This window comes from Mucor velutinosus, assembly GCF_035048745.1.
Source record: "Mucor velutinosus strain NIH1002 chromosome Unknown tig00001542, whole genome shotgun sequence".
Taxonomy (NCBI): domain Eukaryota; kingdom Fungi; phylum Mucoromycota; class Mucoromycetes; order Mucorales; family Mucoraceae; genus Mucor; species Mucor velutinosus.
The window spans coordinates 1,273,944-1,296,136 of record NW_027041924.1 but is presented as its reverse complement, the minus strand read 5'-3'; the positions used below and the strand labels follow the sequence as shown (position 1 = coordinate 1,296,136).

The window sequence follows — 22,193 nt, the reverse complement described above, 5'->3', positions numbered from 1 at the left end:
TGTTATTGACGATGACTTTTATTACCCCATCCTGCTCTTCATCTCATGTTTTCGAAACAACGTGCTGTACGGTCAATAATTTCCAAGTAAATCAAAGACCCTAAACCATTTGCATAATCCAGTGGTACCTCACAAGATGGCATGTAATAGTGGGTGTGTATGGCTTTAGGTCTTTTCCTGCTTGCATTTTGCACAATGCCATGTCTGTTTTTGACCATTTGTATTTGAGAAACAGCTACTTGCTTCGTTGTTGTCTAGCTTGTGTTTGGAGTCTGTATGAGGCGGGCACTCAAAGATCCACAGGTATTGAGGTATATTTCATGCTTTGTTGTGGTTTGGCAAAGGGCCAAAGATGTGCTGTGTATTTTACCAAAAGGAGGAAATAGCTTCTTCTCGCCCTAGATTCATGCTAGAGACTTTATAGCAGTAAGATCAAAGAATAAAGAGATGCAAGGTTTAAGAATAGAGAGATATGCTAAATTAAAAGCTAAATACGTGTGTGTGTGTGGCGCAAAAATGGGCTAGCAAATACCATTGGCCGAGACAACACAAATATATAAATTTGCATCAATTGACTGAAAGGGTTTCTTTTGCTTTTACAACAATGGAACAGAATTCTACATCAAGACCTTACAATAATACGCTGTCAACATTCCTAGATCATGTCAAACAGTACCTTACCACCATTCCGCCCGTAACTAAAATCGCGCTATACACTCCCATCATCATTTGTATCCTCGATAGAATTGTATTTCCTCTGTTGAGCTTGCAATTCGATATTTCCTCCTTGATATCACTGAATGCCGTTAGTTTTCAAGGTACGTAAATGCTATGTCTCTACAGAATTCCATACTAAATGACAACGCGTACTAGTCTACAGGCTTGTATTGTATCCATTTGCAACAAATAGCTTCATCCAGTTGTTCATCATCGATATCTGGTTACTTCCTGAGCTGTACAAGCTGGAGAAAAAGCAGGGCTCACTGCGATTCTTATGGATTCTGCTCGTCTTGTTCACCATCATCCCGGGTATTGTCTACTCTTTAGTCATGGCATCCATCACAGCTGGTAAACTAAACACACATATACTGTTTGTCTGGGATTGTCGAGGAATGGCAGGTTGGGTCGTTGGATTGGTCTTTTGGTCATACTTGGAAGATGAAGAGGATCAGCAGGATAGAATGTAAGACAGACGAGCATTTGGAGAGGATTTTAAGAGACTGAAGCCATACATTTCTTTAGGATTGCTGGTGCTATTCGCATGCCAAAGAAGATGTGGCCTGTGCTCGTGTTTATTTTCTTTATCTTTTTGGTGCAAGATGCTTCTGTGTTTCTCAATATCAGTGCTGCCATTGTTGGCTTCCTCTGTAAGTACGACTTGATCTATCCCGACCACAGCCACTCATCTACTGCTTGTGTATAGATGCCAAAGGAAAGCTTGGCTTCCTGGTGCCTTCTGAAGACAAGTTTAATGAATACGAGTCCAAGAGCTGGCTGCAATTCTTTACTAGATCACACAACTTTGTTTCGATCGACTCGGCTGGCAATAGCTATTTACCCATTTTCATGCCTACCAATGCCAACACACCCATTCGTCCCTCCTCCAGTACAAACAACAATACACAAAACCAATTCCCTGGCCAAGGCGTTCGTTTGGGTTCTTGAAAATAAATTTATTTGACTCTATGTAGAAATGAAAATGGCATGGAAAATGTGTAAGTGAAGAGAGAGAGAGAGAGGGGGGGAGTAATGATAGTACAATTGGCTATTTAAACCAATTCAGCAGCTTCAGCGAGTTGTCTTTCAGCATCGTATTTCTCTGAATCCGGGCTCCATGCAACACCCACTTGAGTCAACATATCCATTAAATTCTCCTGTGCCTTCAGTGCCTCCAACTCTTCCTCCGTCTTGCACAAGATGGAACCAGAGAACCCTAATGAATTGATGGAGAACTCAAATTGCTTGCCCTTGTGTTCAATGGTAGCAGTTTCCTTGGAACGAGGCACCAACATCATGAAATCTTGGGTCATCAAAAAGTTGTAAGATGTGTCGAGAGGAAGCGAGTTTTCACGCAATTGCTGAAACATGGCATCCAAGATACCAAAGAACATTTGAGCCAAGTAGTTGGTGAGGGATTCTCTGTCCTTGGCGGCACGGATTATGTTGTTATCGAGTCCAATGATGACATGGACAAAGGGGAGTTTGTTGATGGCGTAGATTTGGCCAATTTGACGGTCGTAGATTTCGTCAAAGAGCTGCTTGAGAGGAGGTTGGAATTCGTAATCACGGTTCAATGGGATCACTTGAATATGCTTGTGTCCTTGGCTAATCCAAGTTGTCAGTATGTGCTTGATTGGCTTGGCCTCACTGTCTCTGCCTCTGTCCCTTACCTAGCACCCGAGTTGGGTCCACAGTTATAGAATGCAAGTGTTGGTTGAGAGGAACCGAAATCCTTGATGGTTTTGAATGCTTCATAAAGCTCATCCGGCAAAATAGGATCAGTTTGCTTTTTGAATTCTAGAAATAATCGATGGTGAGTGTGCTAATGCTAGCTATATAGGATGACGACTTACCTTTGGTCACAATGAGCAAATGGCAGGGAGTCACGGAAAACTTGTTCAAGAGAATCATGTGGTTATCGAGTTCCTTGACGACCAAGGCAGGATTGGGGTTCAAGAAAGGATTGTGCTTCTCCTCACCCTCCTTCTTGTCTTGCTTGGCCTTGGCCTTCTCAGCAAGGGCAGGAACCAAAGAAAGGATAAACTACGTTGCTGGTGAGCTCTCTTTTGGCCCTCCCTTCATGCATAGCTCCAACAATAATACTTACGTTCATACCTCCTGATTCCTTCTCAATTTCAGTTGTCTCGTACGAGACTAAATCTTTATTCTCCTTGGCAGCATCAAACTTCTTTTGTACTTCTCTAGTGAATGCAGACATGGTTTATATCTTGGTAATGCGTGTATATAGCGTAAAGAAAGGGGAGCGCGCGTTGCTCTTTTTTCCTCGTTTTATATAGTCTTCAGATGGTATCGCTGAAACCTATCAAAGGCCGTCACCGTGAAAGATCATGCTAGAATCTGTGGATGTTCCTGCCTGCCTTATTGAAAGGCAGAAGATCCATGTGTGGTGGAGTTTATCAGTCATCTGTCTAAAGGGGGTTTCTTTGATCTACCTTACCATTGATACAATTTTTCACTAATAAATACGTCATTTCAAAGAGGTTGTTTTATTTTCCAGAGAGTATTCAGCATGCTGAGTGATGTGGTATATTACATTTTATTGAAATTACAGGAACAAGTAGAATTTACCGTTTGAAAACAGAATTTATAAATTTAGTGGCCAATCCGCCATCCACTGATTTTGATCTTCTTACTACCGGATCTTTGGACACCAGTTGATTTGACACGACAAATCGATTTTGCTGACTAGGTAGACATGCAATGTCCAGTAAGATATGCTTTTGTCCACTGGAGCCAAACGAAAATGATGAATCATTGTCAAAGCACCATGCCGTAGCCTTATTCAGCGACACTATCACGGGGCCGCATAGCTGCGATTGCTTGCTCAAAGTGATCACATCATCTGGTAAGAACGACGTCGTTGCTGTCGTGTCTGCTGCTACTACTGTCGCTGGATCATTGTCATTCTCTTTCTGCTGCTGTTGCTGCTGCTGCTGCTGTTGGATCATTTGCTGCTTCTTTGATGTAAGCTTGGCATAATGATGATCTAATTTCCGTTGATTCTTCACATCAAATGCGGCCCATAAAGCAGCTTCTTCATTCTGCGGTTTGTAACACCAGATGTAATGTCGGCTTTGTAATGCATTCATCTTTTGCGACAATTTCAACGAATCCCGTCTAGAGAGTGCGGTGCTACCACCTTCTTCATTTTTGGTGCTGGATGCTGCTACTGCGGATGGAGCAGAGCCAACTGAGCGTGGTGATAAGCTGCTGGATATGGCACTGTCATTCTTGGCATCAGTATCATTTGCTTTACTAGTAGTGCCAAGTCTCAGTGCTTCGTTCAATGACACATAAGTGGATGGATCCCATGATTTGTGAGCGAGATTAGTACTACTTTGATTGTCCCCTAAAAGGGAAAATGAGGAGAGTACAGTTTCCATCATGGATCTTCTGCGTTGTAGGGGTACTTGCATAGGCCGTGCCATGGGTGTGGATGGTGTGGTCTTTGGCTGCTGTTCTTGCTGTGCTGGCGATGACTCTTGATTTGCGTTCGTGGTCCCTGTTTGATCTGTTTCATTGACTGCCTTGCTCTTGTTGCTGTTGTCTTGGATGCTCAAGGTATTAAACAAATCATTCAATAAAAGTGGAGGTGGCATAGGCTGTACAAATGAAAGCATGGCCTGCTGCTGTTGTGGATGATGAAATGCAAATGAGGGTGGGTAATTGGCACTCGCTGATGGCAATGGCATGAAATAAGGTTGTGTATGGTTGATCATGGGTGCTTGGGGCATTAACCCAAAATTGTTTGGAATTACGGGCATCATTGCATCTGTAGTACAAATGCCTAGAATCTGCTGCTGCTGCTGTTGCTGCTGCTGCTGCTGTAAGTTCATCATGGGATCTAGTATCATGGGTTGTGGATTAACAAAAGGAGTTGGCTGTATCCACGCTTCACTCTTCTTGAGAGAACTTTTATGGCGAAGCCGAGAGTGCTGTATATTTCGGTCTTTCCTTTTTGATGGTGATGCTGATCTTGCCCCGTGGCGATGATGAGGACTTTGGTGGTAATAGTAAATATCATTAGTCTCGTCTTCTGCTGGTTCGTAGTAATAATAGTCAGGGGCTGGGTAGTAAGTATCTGCATATCTATTGGGTGTGAGAGGGTGCTGCGTGAAGTACTCATCCATTGTGCCTGGTTTTCTGCGGAGGCTAGTATCGTATTGCCCGTGTCTCTTGTTGTTAATAGGTTCTGGATAGTAGTAATCATTTTCATCGTACATTTCATATTGATTGGGCGACAATGGATGATGAAATTCCTCCCAATGTCCTTGATTTTCATAAAAGTCAGGATGGTATTGAGGGTATGAGTACATTTCTTACAGTGGAGGTATGATGGGTGATGTAAGGAAGAAGAAGAAAAAGAAAGGGAGCAAACCTGTTTCCAATTTATAGTTTTTTTTTTTTTTGCATCTGTTTGACCGTAGTTGGCATTGCTGACACACTGCCATCACGATGTCGGGTACTACGGTTCCTTAGATCTACACTAGTGTCTATTTACAATGATTGCAAAATCGTCATTCAAGCGGTAGAATGACTGGACACGTTTGCATGGAACACAGACTCATTCTTGGTACTGCATCAAGAGCCAGTCGTTACACGGTGCTTTCAGTTACAGTAACAATGTGTATTTTTAGATGATGCACGGATCGTTTCTTATACAGTAGATGTGTAGCACCATTTTATCGATTGTTACAGAATACGCCACTCACATGGATGTTTAATTTTTGATGCTGTATTTCACCCTTGGGTAGAGTTTTGAAGAGTGTGTGCGATGAGTTGCATTGCATCAAAAATTGGCCATAGGACTTTGTCTGTCCGAGAATAATTGCGCGCCTCACAGTGTACAAGCGACAGGAGATTAATGGCTGCCATGGTTGCAAATAGAGCTTGCAAATTTCCTGTTTTAAATGTCTTGGCCAGTGCTTATTACATTGACGTAGGGAAACATATAGCACTCTAGATTGCAAAAGAGCTCTTGTTGTTTCGTATGCAAAATATTATAGCAAAGACCCTTCATGTTGCTGCAAGGAGCAATGCAAATGTTACAACAACATTTTTGATCCATGCAGTAATCACACACGTGTGAAAACACTGTAATCCTTAGTATATTGGCTGTTCGCAGACACGGTTTATTAACTGAGGCCATGCATCATTGCTTGGCTTGTGAAAAGCGAGTTTTTCAAATGTATGTAATTATTAGAAATGCTTGCTCTATATACCATAGATGCCAAGCTTTCTCCTAAAAATTCTTTCTAATGCTTGCGGAAAGAGCAATTTCAAATGAGCTGTTATGCATACTTTGCTCCAACTCATTTGTAAATACTCTTCAGACATGACATGAGTTTGGGGTATAATCAAATCCGCTTTGCTTACCAGAAAAATACAGGATTTATTGGTCTTTATCTGTTGATTACTACCTTATTGGGCTTGGGTCAAGCATTTGGCGCAAAAAAAACATCAAACAGCTCATTAACAGTGTATTTGGCATGAATCTATTCTTCAAGGATATGATTAAAGAATAATGTATCGGATGAACAATGACTCTTGTTGAGGCTTTGCTGGACAAGGTCTTTATCTTCAAGGAAGAATTGATGAGCGTGTCTATTCGATATGAAATCAAAAGCTTTCGCTCACACTTCTCACCTTGGAATGTTTATTCTTCAAGCAATTGATAGAGGTACATCTGAAACGAAAAGGGGTTTTCCGTTCTACATATATCATGCTCAAGAGCAGCTGCCTTTTGCTTGAAATCTCTATTGAGAGCTTATCAAAGAAATTGATCTACCACGTATACCAAGATTCTTCTTGACGAACATTTGGTTAGCATACCACCTAGTTGCTTGCATTGCGATGCTCTTTGTATACGGCAAAGAAATGCTATCCTAGGTCACTGTGGCCTGGTTGCTCTCCATTCAATGGACTTGCGGCCTCTCCGCTCAATGTGCTTGTTTAGTTATTCTTTCACAGCAACCGTCTACAGTTTAAACAATCATGTAGAGTTAGGAGGAGCTGTGTATTTTCTCCAAGCCTTAGGACTTGCCGGTATAGTGCCACTTTATAGTTATTGTGGTAAGAAGGCTATAAGATCAAACAACTACTTCGCAGCATGCGTGTAGATAAACCTCCTCGTGGCGCTGCTGGGCAAAGTTCTTCTTTGTGGAACAACAGGCAACGAACTACAACTTTATGTGCAAGTTTCTTATCTAGGATCTAGGATCTCTTCACTATGATACATGGTATACTTTATGAATAAAAGATGGGTTCGACACGTTATTCGTATACAACAATTTATTTTGTTGTTGTTTTGTGGAATGAAGAGAGTTGTAGACGGCCAGAATAGGGCCAAATCGCTCTCCTTTGATACACTTTACTTACTGATGCTTTATCTCAAAATTTTATGGGTCATTTCAAATCCATGAAAATATGAGGATTTTCATGAGTACTAGCAAGGGAAAATTCTTGAAAATCAAATGATCGCGTTTTTTACCCCAAAAATGAAGACTTTTTCTATAATACATATTATATTAAATTGATCGTAAAGATGGAATGCAGCACTGGGAACTGTTTTTATGAGACTGTTATATGCTAGATTTTGACATATTTACAGAAAACCTGTCTTTATATTTTTGGAAATTGCTCATTATTTTTGCTCTGAGAGCTGAAAGTAATCAGCACCATTCGATGCGGTTTCTTTAGTCCTCTCGAGATGTATTAGAAAGTTGGGTGTGACAACGATAGTTTTCATAGTCGAATTTAGCAAAAACGTTCGAAGGATGTGAAATCAAGTCAAGTTTGAACACGAAAATACCACTGCATAATTTCAAATTAAACTACCGCAATTACGGCTGCTACGGTACAAGACTGAGACTAAATCTACTGGTCGTGACGTCGGATAGGGTGCTCTCTCTTTTTTCCCTGCCGCCATTTTTACCCTTTTTGCAAAACGCGTTCTGCGTCAAACCATGGTCGTTTTGGAAACTGTTTGTTTGATAATAACACTCTAGCTTCCAATAACTCTGTCTTGTACCGTTGGAAGAACTTGATACTGCTTTTTTTGACGTGGAATATGCTAGGTACCATTCGATAACGAGCACTGAAAGGCGTAGAATTAACACTAATTGAGTTTGTTTATTGGACTTTGATAATTCTTTTTGTCTGTTTGACGTGAGTGCTACTGCCATTACTTCTCTACTATCTCTGCTGTCAGCTTCTTTGGTTTATCATGTCTGGTGATTGCTTCTTTGGTCTTCGTTTGGTCTCTGGTATCGTTCATTCTTTGGTTTTTCTATGGTGTTGGCGTTGCTGCCGCTAATCTGGTCTTCTCTGGTTTACTATGTTTGGTGCATGCTTGTTCTCTGGTCTGTCTTCAGTGATTGCCTACACTCGTATGGTCTATCTATGGTGGTAATAAGTGTTAAGTAACTTCTTTGGCGTTTGTCTGCTCTCTGCTGATGGCATTCGTTCTTTAGTTTTTCTATGGTGCTGGTGTTGCTGCCACTAATCTGATCTTTCCTGGTCTACTGTATTTGGTGCATGCTTGTTCTCCGGTCTGTCTCAGGTGATTGTCTATACTCATCTGGTCTATCTGTGGCTGTGGTAAGTGGTATCTTCTTTCTTCTGGTCGCAATGATATAAAACTTCTTTGAACGCTTATATCATTGCTTCCTTTTTCGTGATAATGCATTCATGATGTTTGCCTTGCTGCGCTTTTTTCTTTTTTTTTTCTTTTGCTGGTGGTGCTTCCTCTGTGGCTTCACATGAAAGAACATTAGTCATTATGTTATATTGCAAACTTATAATGCCACTGTTGCTTTTGCAGTTGTGTGCGTTTGTTTTGCTTTACATCCGACTATTACTGCCATGCATGATGCTCATATATGCATTTTTGTTGCAACAACAACGAGCTGTTGCGAACATCTTTGATTCTGTATTTGTTATGCTTTTCTTTGACTCATTGCGTGTGAGTATCCTTCTTTTTTCTTTGCCTACATATACTACTATACTCCTATAGTATTGTAGCATGTTCTTTTCTCCATTCTTTTTATATTATTATGTTTCTTTGAAGCATACCCTTTTTTACGTTGTGTGGATGTGCCTATCCCTGAAGCTCAACAAGACTTTATCCGAGGCTAGGAGGTCGATAGGCTGCCTCCACTTGGTTATCGCTACTTACTTTAGTGATGATTGAGGGTCTCAATGCCTGAATTTAAAGCTAGGTGGTGTAAGTAAGGCATGCTCTAGCACCTGAGGGAAATTTGATGATAGTAACAGCTATATTGCTATATAGCGGCGCTTAAAATTTTGCCTCACATCAAAACAGAGGGAAACCCTCGCAAATTTTTTTTTAGGTCAGCGGAGTTTTCAAGCAATCTGATTGGTTAAGAGGTTGAAACAACGAAGGTCTACAACTAGTTGATTTCCTATTGATTTGTCATTAAAACTGTTTCGTTTTTGTAATAAAAGAATGACCAAATGGATACAATATAAGTTCTTCATTCAAAAGTAAGATAGTGATGAATGCAACTATTCGGTCAGGCATTTATCACACAGTTTTATGTGGAGGATATTCTTTAGTAAATTCACTATTTAAGTACATGTTTTCCCATGAAACCCCTCAAATATCTGAAAAACAGGCTCTCCTGAATTGAAGCTGTAAGGTAGCTACGAAGAGTAGTATTACCCGAAGCGCATGACAATTCTATACAACCTCAATAATCAGTTTTGAAAAGGATTACCCAATTCTCACTTTTATAAATTGTTTCCCAATCTCCATACAGCGAAAAAAAAAGTCATCTGTCGTATCATCTTTATATATGATTATGTAATTGTTCATTGAGGTTTGATACAAAGATCAAGGCTTCCCGCTTTGATAGGCAATGCCACACATTCAATTCTAGGCAACGGCACTGTATTTTTGCTATGGACTGGCATGTGATGCTCTGGTAGTCTACTAAATGTACATACAGGACAGGAAATGGGTTTTTTTTTTTTATTCTTTTGGAAGGAGGTAAGTTCAGGTACACACAGGATTTGCGTTATTTTTCGATTACTGCCGTAATGTTTTTGATCGACTGCCTCAAAAGAAATATATTATTTAGATAAAAGAATGTAAAATTAATCTGGTGAGGGATATATTTATTATATTAGAAATAATAGGGTCTATATATTATTCGAAACAGAACAACTGAAGCGAGGCTAAGGTAGTATTAAATGGAATGATCCGGGTGATAGAATAATAGATCCAGTATACTGTCTTGAACATGCCATAATTGGGATTGTCACTGATTCAGTTTCATGTCATAAAAGGTTACGATCTGATGTGATCTTTGTGTGAACTGAGAAATGATCTTCGCAGTTAGCAACATCCGGATCTGTCGGTACTATTTAAATGGCAGCTCAAGGGTGTTAGCCCAGCCGAATATGTCGTCGACCTTGATTTCATAGTGTGCCGTAGCCTTCTCAATAAGTTGCTGCTTTCAAAATATCTATAGATAGTTGACATGTTGATGTGTTATGTTTCGAAGATCAGATGACTGTAGCTTACTATGTTGAGCTCTAGGAAGTCTTCCAGTTGAAGATATACATATTCTCCTCGTTTAAAAATCACATCCCTACAATGTACAATAATGTCGTTTAACTCACGTGCTAAGCTTTTTTCAAAGCAAATCCGTCTTCAAACTGTATACATATCGTTCAAATTGGAGTACTACAAAAGAAGCATCTATATTTTGATAGAAACAAAAACTCAGCACTAATCGTGTGGTTTGAAGGATACAAATGAACTCAAAAACGACGAGAGATAAAGTTAGTAGAGTGATTAGTTGCTATTATCTGATTTTGCCTCCAAAATACACCTGCTTATATTTTGCTTCTATGTCTACAAACGCAGAAATACATGTAGTGGCATGAGCGTATTTCCTTTTGCTGCTAGCTCAAAAGTACATGCTGCAGACCGAATGTTTTTTTTTTTTTTTTTGGTGGTGATAGTATCTAGCGTACCTATCTAATCAGAAATCATGATATTCCACCAATGTTCGTATGTGCAAAATAGTAGGTTTAATTTTAGGACATGAAATGTCCTCGGGGCATCTTTATAGATCTATGATCAAGGGGATGGGTGAGGGGTAAACTGGGGTTGTCTGGGTAGAAGAAGGGAAGGAGGCAACATTGTACACCTTCTCTAATACAGGATATACACTGCTTTCCATATCGCTGTTGCGTAGACTACTACAATATGTAGCACTAAACGGAATTTAATGCTGCTAGAAGATGCATGTACTTGGCGTCAATGTGATCATATATCGTGTAAAGTCAACTTCTCTGTTGATATCTATAGTATCAAATCTGTGAATCAAGTTAGTATCTGCTTCCATTAGTAGTCTCCTGGAAAACAGGTCAATGACAAACAAGAACGACTATCTTCTGTGGTGTATGCTGACCTTTGACCTTGTCAGATACATGTAATACCTTACTTTTCCTGATTTCTCAGCGTCAGCTGTGTCTTTTTACATGCGCAAGATCCAAGAAATCAAAAATAATGACAAAAGTAGTTGGCTCAGATCTAGCTTTTTTTTTTTATTCCTAGACATGAATTGGGCGTTACGAACATTTGTAAGCACATCGATAAGACGCTTTAGGTATGTATGTAGGGTTGTGTAGTGGCTTTAATTTATTCAAAGCGGAAATTTCAAAGATTTGAATCGGAAAGTTCTCATGTATGTATGCAAGTACATTTAGCTTCCAAAACATGGAAAAATTAGAATCGAATGCAAAGCACAATTTTTTTCTCATGTACATTGATACGCCCAAATCCCTTGTTTTTTTAATAAGTAGTAATTGGGTATTTGCTTGATAGAGAAATGCCATAAATAAAATCAACTCCTTTATTTTCTAGTGCCTTGTGTCCGTAAAATGTCTCACACTTACCCCTTTGTACCCCTCCCCCTAAGATTTTTTCTCGATAGTTATAGGCCTGTAAACGCACTGTTTTCAAATCTGGGTGTATCCTTATTGAGCGGGGCATTTGTATGTGTACAAACATGAGCAACTAAGCATATTGTCTATTTGTCTATTTGTCTATTTGTGGCAATGTTGAATGTATGTGTATACAGAGCTCTTGTCCGTTGTTTGGCAACTAAATTCAGGCCATGTGCTTCACACAAGTACATTCGGAATTGGGGGATAGTGAAGACATACAAAACAAACAAATCCATTTTGCTAAAAGTGCTAAAACCCATGAAAAAATCAGTTGATATAATCACCATTTTGTAGAAGCCAAGTCAAAAATGGTGGAATTGCATTTATTGATAAATATAGGTAATAGGTAGTATTTTTTTATATATATTTTCTTATGTCTTTATCTCAATTGCACCCGCCTCTTCACTCTGCTCTATTACTCATAGTGTACGCGGTTCAGTCAATAAACAAAATATACATATATATATAAAGATAGTAGGGAAATTGGTCAAGAAAGGGATTCTTATTGTTTGTACATTATCAGTGGATATTGTATTTCTCAAAAATGGTCTACATTTATCTGCTACCTCTATCTTTCTCCCTGAATCTTGTTAGAGTTAATACAAACTTGTTTATGTGAATACAACAGATTCAATAGGGAAACATCCAGCTCCTCCCTCTTTCCAATTGTGCCTACACTTGAATGATCACAGACACATACTATATATCATTAACGGCTATTCAGTTCGATATTATAGATGTATGAATTTATTCATTTATGTAAAAAGGAAGGACGACATGTAGATGTATATTTATATATGTAACGGTACAAAAGAAGGGGAAAGGGAGAAGGGGTATAATTTACTGTATGTGTTTGTAATTTTGTGCAATGTATGTACGCATGGGAAGCAAAAAAATAATAAAAAAGGAAAAAAAAAGCTTAGAATCTTATAATAATAGTGAGCGGATGGATGGCAAAGGCTCTGGCTTGTCTGCTAGTGCAGGTTTGAATTGCTGGTGATGTTGATGTTGTGCGAATTGAGGTATAGAGGCAGCACAAGTGCGGCTAGTATAGGTCTGATTGCTACTATCCATAAACAATTTTTTGTATTCAAAAAGAGATTGCATGGGCTTAAGACACAAAGAAACAACCGGTTTATCCTGATAAACATTGCATTCAAGTGGTTGTGGCTTTACAGGAGGGAAGGATCTCAAGGGAGGCAGCTTGATATGGTTTGATGGGTGATGAGGTGTTCTGTGCAGAAACTGAGACTGACTGAAGTCGGCAACGGAAGAGGGATGGTATCTGATTTGGTGTGACATGGCAGATTGGTGTTCCACCATATGGACATCTTGTTCTTGATCAGTGTCATACAGAGGTTCATGGGTTCTTACATGACGGATCAATTCATCTGAGCGGGAGAACCTCTTGTTGCAGCCTAAATGCGTACAGTGATGCGGTTTCTCGCCCGTGTGGATCCTTATATGTCTTGTGCAGTGTTCGAGACGGAAGAATGATTTTGAGCACATGGGACATTTGTATCTTCGTCTACTGTTTTCTGAAGACGAGGAGGAAGAGGAAGAGGGGGATTTCTTCCTAGGGAATGATTGGGCGTGAGATTGGTAAAAGATGGACGACATATTGAAGATGGTTCAGAGAGAGAGAGAGAGAAAATGAGTGAGAAGCAAAAAGAAAAGAAGGATGGCGTTGTAATCTTACAGATCATTAAACAAATTTATACTTTTGATTATTGTTGCACTAAAAAAAATGCATCTCATATTGGGGGTGGAGGCGGGGGATTCAATTCGCATTATGAGAACATATTTACATTTGGGAAAGAACAGAGCAGGAAAGATGGAACATATTTGTGTTTGTTTTGTCAGAGAGGGAAGAGAGGAAGGGGCGCTTTTTGAGGGGGGAGAGGAGACATGATTTTGAGCCAATACACCCCCTTGTGTATCTCATCCTATTGACTTGATTTAGTTTGATCGGCTGTGCCTTGCACTGCCAAAATCGTCTTAAATATAAGATTCTAATAAACAAACAAACGCACTTGTCTCGATCTGTGATTCCACTTCAAGATCGATAGCAAGTATTCATGCAATATCGCCTCTCTTGTCCCCCACTTTTGCTTATATAAATAGTGCACTCCTTAGACAAAAAAGGCTCCTTGATTGTCCCACCCAAACTAAGTAATCATGAACTTTCCTTCTTTTTTCTTCCATTTCAAATAATACAAATGAAACAGTATCTACTAGTTCAAATATCGTCAGGAGCAAAATCTACATTTGACTCTATTGTTCTAGTGCACAACAAGGGAAAAAGAGAAGAAATGTAAATAGGGGCAAGTTATTCAATGACCATAAGCTATTCACTTACTTTTAGTTACAACGCAATGGAGTGATCTATTCATGTAGCAAAGTTCAATATCATAAAGTTCATCAAGGAGGGCGGGGATAATTCATGCTTGATTTGTATATATCGAAATGTATAAATGATTTGTGAAATGTAAGTACATGGACGAAAAATAAATAAATAAATAAATAAATAATAACGATAAAGAAAAGAGTAAAGTGAAAGAGATATGTGCCTTTATATATACAAAATGTTGCAAAAAAAAAAACGAAACTAATAAGAAGGTTGTGTATATACATCATATTCTCGTCACTCGCGAGCCAACGCCATATAGCATCTATACGTTGAGATACTTTCCATAAGCTTCTATACAGACTTATTTGTTATTGAGACTTTATACCATCGAATACTATGGATACCCCAGAGAGATAGCATATCAATGTGTCGATGCAATAACAACTCGTGCTACACGTGTTATTACCGCGCAATAAAAGAGCAAAATGTCAATACAAAAAACGAGTTGTACGAATCAACCAAAAGTATGTAGCAAGCTGATCTACGTAAGCTATGATACCATTCACACTTTTGTTTTTGCATACAGCTCAATGACGAGAAATGATCCAAATTAGTCCATCGTTTTCTCGAGGCCCCTGAAGTTTTGTATAAATATTATGGTTGTTGAATAAACATTGCTACCCCTCCTCCTGCTTCTCCTTCTAGTCCTCATCCTCCTCGACATTTTATTCCCGTTTTTCTTCTCGGGTGAAAGCAATTGTTTTATCCACAATCAGTTATTAAAGTGATCGGACAGCCTTTTAAGGGGTGCATGGAATATAAAGAAAGCTGCAAATCATCACCATCGCGAGCATCAGAATTACAGTGTAGGTACAGTGGCACATGGTATCGTATAGAAAGTACAAGTCGCTCTATCTCGCTATGCTCGATGTCGGCGTCGCCCTGCAAGCTCTCGCCAAAGACATTTTAAATCGGATATGATAAAATTTTGGTATATCAAGTAGATTTTAAACAATTATTAGTAAAAAAAAAAGGTTATCTCAGAGCCATGAGGAGAAGAGGAGGCATTTCCCTCAGCACCCTTTTTGCTTACACTGATATCAAACGAAGCCTATTATTGAGACGATATGAAAGGAAATTGCAGCATTTGTTCACCACAATCTTCTTTTTTAGATTGTAGAATTGCCATACCATTCACTGTTGCTGATACTCTAAAGATGGCGACATAAAGCTGGCCATGCACAAATACAGGACTTGTGTAAGATCTACAGCGACTTTTTTGAGATATTGTCATTGCAAAAGACACATTCATGAGGCAAAAATCCCCCAAAAAAAAGTATTTGCACTAATCAATTGCCCTTTCAATTCCATGATCCCTATTTAATCAGCATCGCAATCATCATTGTCATCAACAGAAAGGCATTTAGGTCAGCCAGCAGCAATGCCGCCGCCAAAATTAATTCAAACTCAGTTTATTTTTTCTGTTCAAGATTGGACATATTTTGTTTTTTTTCGACTTCTTTAACTTATTTTGTGATATTCGACTATATTAACTGTGATGATCACCCTACGCTTCCTAATACATTCTTCAAGTACTTTTCAAGGCGCTTCCAATGGTGCTAAGTGTAATAAGTATTTTGACTGAAATTATTGAACAATTTAATAAAATTTGAAATGAGGTTTTTGGCAAAAATAGTCATATTTTGCATATGAAAACTTCATAAAAGTGGTTTCAGAGGTTGCTTTTGGATTGAGAGAAACATTTTGATTTAACACATACCATAGTGAAAGTCTTCATTATCAAGGTCAAAAACGTGATTGTTTGATTTTCGATGAAAACCATGAGGGGTACCTCATGCTTTTTGGTCGATTTTTGGACATGTTTTTTTTTCGGTCCAAAAAGTTGAGCAAAGATGTCAGGAAGTTGCTACTACTCGAGTACAATTGTTTGGCGTTATTCTGGTGGCTCAGAAAGGTCTACATGTCAAGATATGAAGGCTTGAAAGCTGTCAAGTTTGGTTATGTATTGCTTTATAGAGTTTATTTACATGGCATGAATCGCATCTTTGGTAGCTGCGGCTTGCTGGAAAGGTAGTTCTGTAGCTTGAGTAAATTTTAATTCGAATAGAAGGAATATTGATTTCGGTAGAGCTGATTCATGCAAATTTTGATGCGCTATGTTGCTGGTACGCTTATATACAATAGAAATGAAAACCCGAATTTGCTGCTGAATACTATGGTTTTGAACCTTCGCTTCGCTGCGATCAAGCCCTCATATTATAGATCAATGTTACCAAGTATTGGATTAGACGCCTGATTACCATGGCTTTGCACCTTTGCTTCGATATGGTAAACCCTCTCTATAAACTAATGCTATCAAGTGTTGAATTAGATGCATTATTATTTTCTTGGAGATAATGAGGCGGGATTCTTCTTAGCTCTGAAATAAAAGCGGCAGGCGCTCTCGGTGGTCTTGTTGCTCTGGATGGTCTTAATGTAGCTCTTTGTCTGGTGTAGTTTCGGGCACGTTCCTGAAACAAAAAATATATAAGATTCATTCAAATGTTTGTTTTTCATTTCTTTTCATTTATTTATCAAATTTCTCTAGCTTGAGCAGGAGGCATGACAATTCGATTTGGTTTTAACAGAAAATATTTCATAAACTTTATGCAAAATGTGATGCTTGATGTTCTTGTATTATATGATGTTAAGGACTACAAGACGAAACATTGTAAATATAAACTGATTTAGTCTGACAAGCTTGGATATGCAAGTGCCTGAATTACAGCAAAAAGGGCGCGCTTTCAGATCGCTAGATTAGAGTTTATGCGGCCACAAGATATACATGAAGTTATTGTTACAATGTCGATTTTGTTTGATTTTATCATGTAAAAATATATAAATGCCAATGAGTTCTATTCTATATTTCTGCTTAAGGAGTACATCTGCCAGTGAAGCGAGGATAGAGACTGCAATCACGAACAGTATAACGGTTGAGAAGCCAAGCAAGGAAACGCTCAACACCAAGACCGTAACCACCGTGAGGAGTAGTACCATACTTGCGTTGATCAGTGTACCAGTAGTAAGGAGCAGGGTCAATGCCAGCAGTACCATATGCTTCCAATAATTCCTCCTATTAAAAAGAGCCTTATTAGAATACTAATCATTGGGAATATACTATGGCGCACTTACTCTGTTGTCCATTCTCATACTACCACCAACAATTTCACCAACACCAGGCATCAAGACATCAACACTCTCAGTGACACGTCTGTCAGAGGGAACTTTTTGCATGTAGAAAGCCTTGATCTCAGCAGGGAAATGAGTGAGGAAGATAGGGCGACCAATCTTGTCAGTCATGGCGCGCTCAGGAGCTTCAGGAATATCCTCACCAAATTGATAGTAAGAACCATCTTCCTTCTTGATTTCGTTCTCCTTCAAGTAAGTAATGGCATCTTCATACTTCATGCGGAGGAAAGGACGAGCGGGCTTCTTGAAATCAGGGTTCAATTGCTTGACCAACTTGGAGGTTTCCTCATCGGCCAAGACACGATCAATGACAAAGCACATCATGTTCTCAAGATGGTCCAACAAATCGTCAAACTTAATGAAAGCCATCTCAGCTTCCAAGTGAGAGTATTCAGATAAATGTCTACGAGTGTGAGACTTTTCAGCACGATAAGATTCGGCAAGACAAAAAACATCACCAAGAGAAGGAAGACATGTCTCGAGATAAAGTTGAGAAGATTGAGTCAAATAAGCCTACGTTACAAAATTAATGAGCACACTCAGACTATCCTAGTCGTATCAATTGACTTACGTTCTCGCCATAGTAGTTGAAAGCAAACAATGTGGAACCACCCTCAACTTGAGTTTGGACCATACAAGGAGGAGTGACCTCGGTAAAGTGTTCCTCGTCATAGAAAGCACGGAAAGCCTTGATGACTTCAGCTCTAGCTCTGAGGACAGCGGAGGCGGTCTCACCACGAAGGACAAGATGGCGGTTATCCAAGAGATAGTAAGGATCGGCATCAGGAGTTACCTTGTTGTTGAAGGCATCATCACCGCTAGGAGCCTTACCAACGATTTCCCAGTAATCGGCAACCAACTCATGGTGGTCAGGAGCAGTCTTGCCTTCAGGGAGTTCGTTGATGACACCCCAAACAGTAATAGTGGATTCAATGGTGAGAGTAACAGCATCCAAAGAGTGACACTACCGCAATATTTACGTTAAAACACGGCCCTTTCCTCTCTCTCTCTATCTCTCTCTATCTCCCTGAATTCTCTCAACTTACCAATTTACCGGTCAAAACACATTGCAAGTAACCGGAGCCATCACGGAGGATGATGAACATCATGTCCTTACCTTGGACACGGAGACGATGAACCCAACCGGAGACCTTGACACGCTTACCTCTGCTGGCAACAGCTTGACGGATTTTGATCTACATATACGCACATGTCAATCAATGATATCATATCGTGTATCGATTCAATTGCCATACTTGTTGAGCCTCAGGAAGAGATTTGTCTTCGGTGAGAACGACAGACTTAGCGTACTCAAGAGCCTTGGCTTCATCTTCTTGCTTCTTTTTCAAATCAGCATCTTGCTTTGACTTTTGTTCCTGGAGCTTCTTTGCCTTCTTTTGTTGTTCAGCAAGCGATTTCTTGGCCTTCTTCAAAGCAGCGCCAGAAATGTCCTTGAATCCTTCAGCGTCCTTTTTGATTTGAACCTTAATGTTATCGCCCTTGACTTCAAGAGCCTTAATGACAGTTTTGAAGGGGGCAGCTTCTGTACCGTTGCCATTGGTGTCGCAACCAGCAACTTCGTCGACAAAGACGGCTATTCAATAAAAGATGGGCGTTAATGACATGAGTACAACACGGTTCAATCTGGAGGCCATGATACCTACTTTCAGCGATACTAAGCTTTTCTGTAGCTTGAGCTATATCAGTAGCCATTTTTTATATAATGTATAAATCCAGGTGAATTGATAGTTTCAAGAAAAAAAGAAGAAATGGGTGAGGTCGTGGAAATTGAATTAATATATCAAATATGCCCTAAGCCACTTATGACACATCTTCTCTCTTATTCGACTGGCTTTCATCTGTCTCCTGACAGCTTGCCCGTTTGGTTGATAGGTATCTTTTGGCATTGCAAGTTGCACAAAAGTAACATGACATATACCAGTCATTGTAACTCTTAACTGCATGAAATGACAAGCTATTGAGAGGGTAGTCTTAATAATAATTGAGTTTGCCTTGTTAACATTGATGGACTTGCTGCTAGAATAGATTTGAAACTCATTTGACATGTCTGATCTGCAAGACCATTATAGTCAAGAGTTGATATCTTGCTATTATATTTTGACCTGCTCTGCCTTGAACATAGATCGCATCATCGATTTTCAGTCAAGTCAATATGAAGAACGACAAATTGATTCTGCTTGAGATGATAAGCGCAAATAACAGCATATAATCTGGTATCTGAGGTAACAGGGCTATTTATAGATCTTATGTGCTGTAATCTGGTACGCTGTATCCAGCCCTAAACTATGGCGATGTACTTTATTGCAAACCTGAAAAAGTCCTTTACAAATTGTACAGTAGTCGCTCTATATAAGGCCGTCCTATATAAGGCTATGCGGGGAATAAGGCTGAAATTTTTCAGGTTTTTTTTTTTTTACCAGCTATTTAGCCTTAATAGCCTAATTTTATATAAGGCTACAGATTCTAAAAATTTTAGCCTTATTTCATAGTGGTGATCGCTGAGATTGAATTTAAGGCCAATCAGATAATAAAAAATATATAGCTTTTATTGAAAAATAACACATTTAAACAAAATAATCACGTAAATCTGTTTGATTTTTCTCTGCTACTTCCTCCGATCTGATATCGTTCAGATTCCTACGGATAGTTTTCAGCATAGACTTTTCTTTTTCATCCATTGGGATGGTATGGTACAAGATAGTTTCATACGCATGCTTCAACTTCTCTCTTATCTCCTTCGTATCAACATCGTAAATCTCTACTGGTTCTTCCTCTACCTCAAGCTCTTGTGATCCATGGGTAACATCATCGCCATCCTCAAATTCAACAATCACGGGATTAAAAACGATTGCATCAGACTCATCTGCATTTAGATCCAAGTCGTTTACTTCAGTTACCAATTGAACCCCATCATTACTTCTGTTTCCAGGAAGTTCAGGGATGATTTCGTTCAACTGGCTGACTAGATCATCGTCTAAAGGTAGCTCGAAAGATGGGAGTACATCCTCCGAGTCGACTCTCTGTCTCTGAGCAAACTTAAAATCAAGGATCTTCGTATGATCCCAGCAATTTTAGATTGTTTGAGGCTTAACTTTGATCCAAGAATCAGCAAGAAAATACAGAGCATCCACCTCATCCATTCTGTATTCCTCGGTAAGATCAAGGCTTACCCCAGCAAGATACTTGTTCACTGCCCTGTAGTATTGGTGCCAACGAAACTGAGCCTTGAAGTTCGCAATGATTCCTATCGAGTGTGTGATTAGAGATGAGTACGTATATCAATGAAATTTGTTGATTTACCGGCATCCAAAGGCTGCAACTTGCTTGTTGTGTTTGCTGGAAGGAAAATCAACTTAATATTGCTGAATTCTTCTTTCAATTTATGCACTGAAGCATTGTCAACCAAGAGAGCAACTTTTCTTCCGGCGTAAACGAAAGACGCATTCAAACGTTTTACGTACTTCCTAAAGATATCGGTGTTCATCCATGCATTGGGAGATGAATGGTACTCCACGTAATGGGATTGCCCGATGTTGGTGGTTCTTCTGTACAAAGCAGGTTTTTTGTTTGCTGCCTTTGGTGTCTTTCGTTTCCCAATTACAATGGGGTGCCCTTTATAGGATCCATCATAGTTGGTGATTAGTCCAACTGTGAATCGGTTCTTGCTTTTTCTTGAACCACCTAAAGGTTCCTGACAAATGGTGCGAGTTGGTTGTTGCTCGTAGTATAAGCCAGTTTCATCAAAGTTGAGAATATCTTTGGGATCATATGGCTCCAACAATTCTTCAATCTTTCTGAGTTCTTCGACAATCTTAGATGATGTTAAGTCGACTGAGCTTTTTTCACCATATAAATGTCTTGACTTGACACCAATTCTCTTGAAAACATCGGTTAGCCATCCATCTGAGAAATGGATTTGCTTATTCTTTGGCAATTCATGCATGCGGTACTTTCTGTGTGCGACTACTTTTGCAAAAGCTGCAATAGTTCCACGATTGACAGGAAGAGATTTTGCATTCATGGCTTGAATGTACTCCAAAATGTCATTGTCCAATTGTGGCATCGTCAAGGCTCTGCTGCTTTTTCCCTTCAAATTTCCTCCTTCGTAAGCTTTGATCACCTTGTCCTGTGAATTCAAGACGTTCGATACAGTTTTTTGCTTGACTGAGTGATGAAGGTTGAATTCCTTTTGAGCCCATTGACCGAGTTGCATTTGCGTCAGATTAGGAAAGTGCATGTTGTGCATAATAATGCGATACTTTTGCTCGATTGTGAGGCGATCTCTTGATCTTTGATTAAGGCACATGATAGGATATTACGTTCAATAGAAGTAAAATAAACAGATAAATGAATGTTACTGGGGAGGTATCAAGTTGATTTATTTGATCAACTATTATAGTAATAGATTCTACGCGCACGACTTTTTTGACAGAAGTCACGCGCGCCAGTTAAGGCTATGCGGGCAATAAGGCTAAAAAAACCTCGCCAAAAAAGTAGCCTTATATAGAGCGACTACTGTAAATGAAATTGTGATCCTCATTATCCGTCAAATTGAGATGGACATTTGTAGATGTAGTTGACCTCTGATCTATCCGCTTCTTGTTCAAATTGGATAGCCAGCATCTCACCAACAAAAGATATAGTATTACAGTGACATTGCAGCCAAAGTATCCCCACATGGCTCCATAATAAGACGGTGCTTGAGCATCTACAATCATCAATGAACCAACGAAATTGCCTAATGTATAAAATATCATCACCACGCCATTGTAAAAGATCTTTTTCGAGTAGCCAGATATAGTGGAGGTCAAGACTGTCAATGTCAATACAAACGACCTTACTTGAGCCCAAG

General features: G+C 39.4%; 6 protein-coding genes across 6 annotated transcripts; 1 reads left to right on the top strand and 5 right to left on the bottom strand.

Moving 5' to 3' along the window:
* Positions 1-604: 604 nt before the first annotated feature.
* ATC70_005104 (t-SNARE coiled-coil homology domain-containing protein) lies at positions 605-1,665 on the top strand (the record flags this gene model as incomplete). The annotated part of the gene is made up of 4 exons (XM_064824402.1): positions 605-818; positions 874-1,183; positions 1,243-1,367; positions 1,424-1,665. The coding sequence occupies 4 exons, from the start codon at positions 605-607 to the stop codon at positions 1,663-1,665; spliced, it is 891 nt and encodes a 296-aa protein (XP_064677338.1).
* A 104-nt stretch (positions 1,666-1,769) lies between these two features.
* Positions 1,770-2,938, bottom strand: TMA22 (Translation machinery-associated protein 22; the record flags this gene model as incomplete). Its single annotated transcript, XM_064824401.1, has 4 exons — positions 1,770-2,325; positions 2,391-2,517; positions 2,574-2,763; positions 2,828-2,938. The coding sequence occupies 4 exons, from the start codon at positions 2,936-2,938 to the stop codon at positions 1,770-1,772; spliced, it is 984 nt and encodes a 327-aa protein (XP_064677337.1).
* A 367-nt stretch (positions 2,939-3,305) lies between these two features.
* ATC70_005102 (uncharacterized protein) lies at positions 3,306-5,057 on the bottom strand (the record flags this gene model as incomplete). The annotated part of the gene is made up of 1 exon (XM_064824400.1): positions 3,306-5,057. The coding sequence occupies one exon, from the start codon at positions 5,055-5,057 to the stop codon at positions 3,306-3,308; it is 1,752 nt and encodes a 583-aa protein (XP_064677336.1).
* Positions 5,058-12,648: 7,591 nt separating this feature from the next.
* ATC70_005101 (uncharacterized protein) lies at positions 12,649-13,341 on the bottom strand (the record flags this gene model as incomplete). Its single annotated transcript, XM_064824399.1, has 1 exon — positions 12,649-13,341. The coding sequence occupies one exon, from the start codon at positions 13,339-13,341 to the stop codon at positions 12,649-12,651; it is 693 nt and encodes a 230-aa protein (XP_064677335.1).
* Positions 13,342-17,003: 3,662 nt separating this feature from the next.
* ATC70_005100 (uncharacterized protein) lies at positions 17,004-19,033 on the bottom strand (the record flags this gene model as incomplete). The annotated part of the gene is made up of 6 exons (XM_064824398.1): positions 17,004-17,204; positions 17,264-17,833; positions 17,892-18,284; positions 18,367-18,516; positions 18,577-18,914; positions 18,985-19,033. The coding sequence occupies 6 exons, from the start codon at positions 19,031-19,033 to the stop codon at positions 17,004-17,006; spliced, it is 1,701 nt and encodes a 566-aa protein (XP_064677334.1).
* An 872-nt stretch (positions 19,034-19,905) lies between these two features.
* Positions 19,906-21,647, bottom strand: ATC70_005099 (NAD(P)H:quinone oxidoreductase, type IV; the record flags this gene model as incomplete). Its single annotated transcript, XM_064824397.1, has 3 exons — positions 19,906-20,376; positions 20,434-20,585; positions 20,642-21,647. 3 exons carry the CDS (start codon positions 21,645-21,647, stop codon positions 19,906-19,908), a joined length of 1,629 nt encoding a protein of 542 aa, XP_064677333.1.
* Between the last annotated feature and the right edge of the window lie 546 nt (positions 21,648-22,193).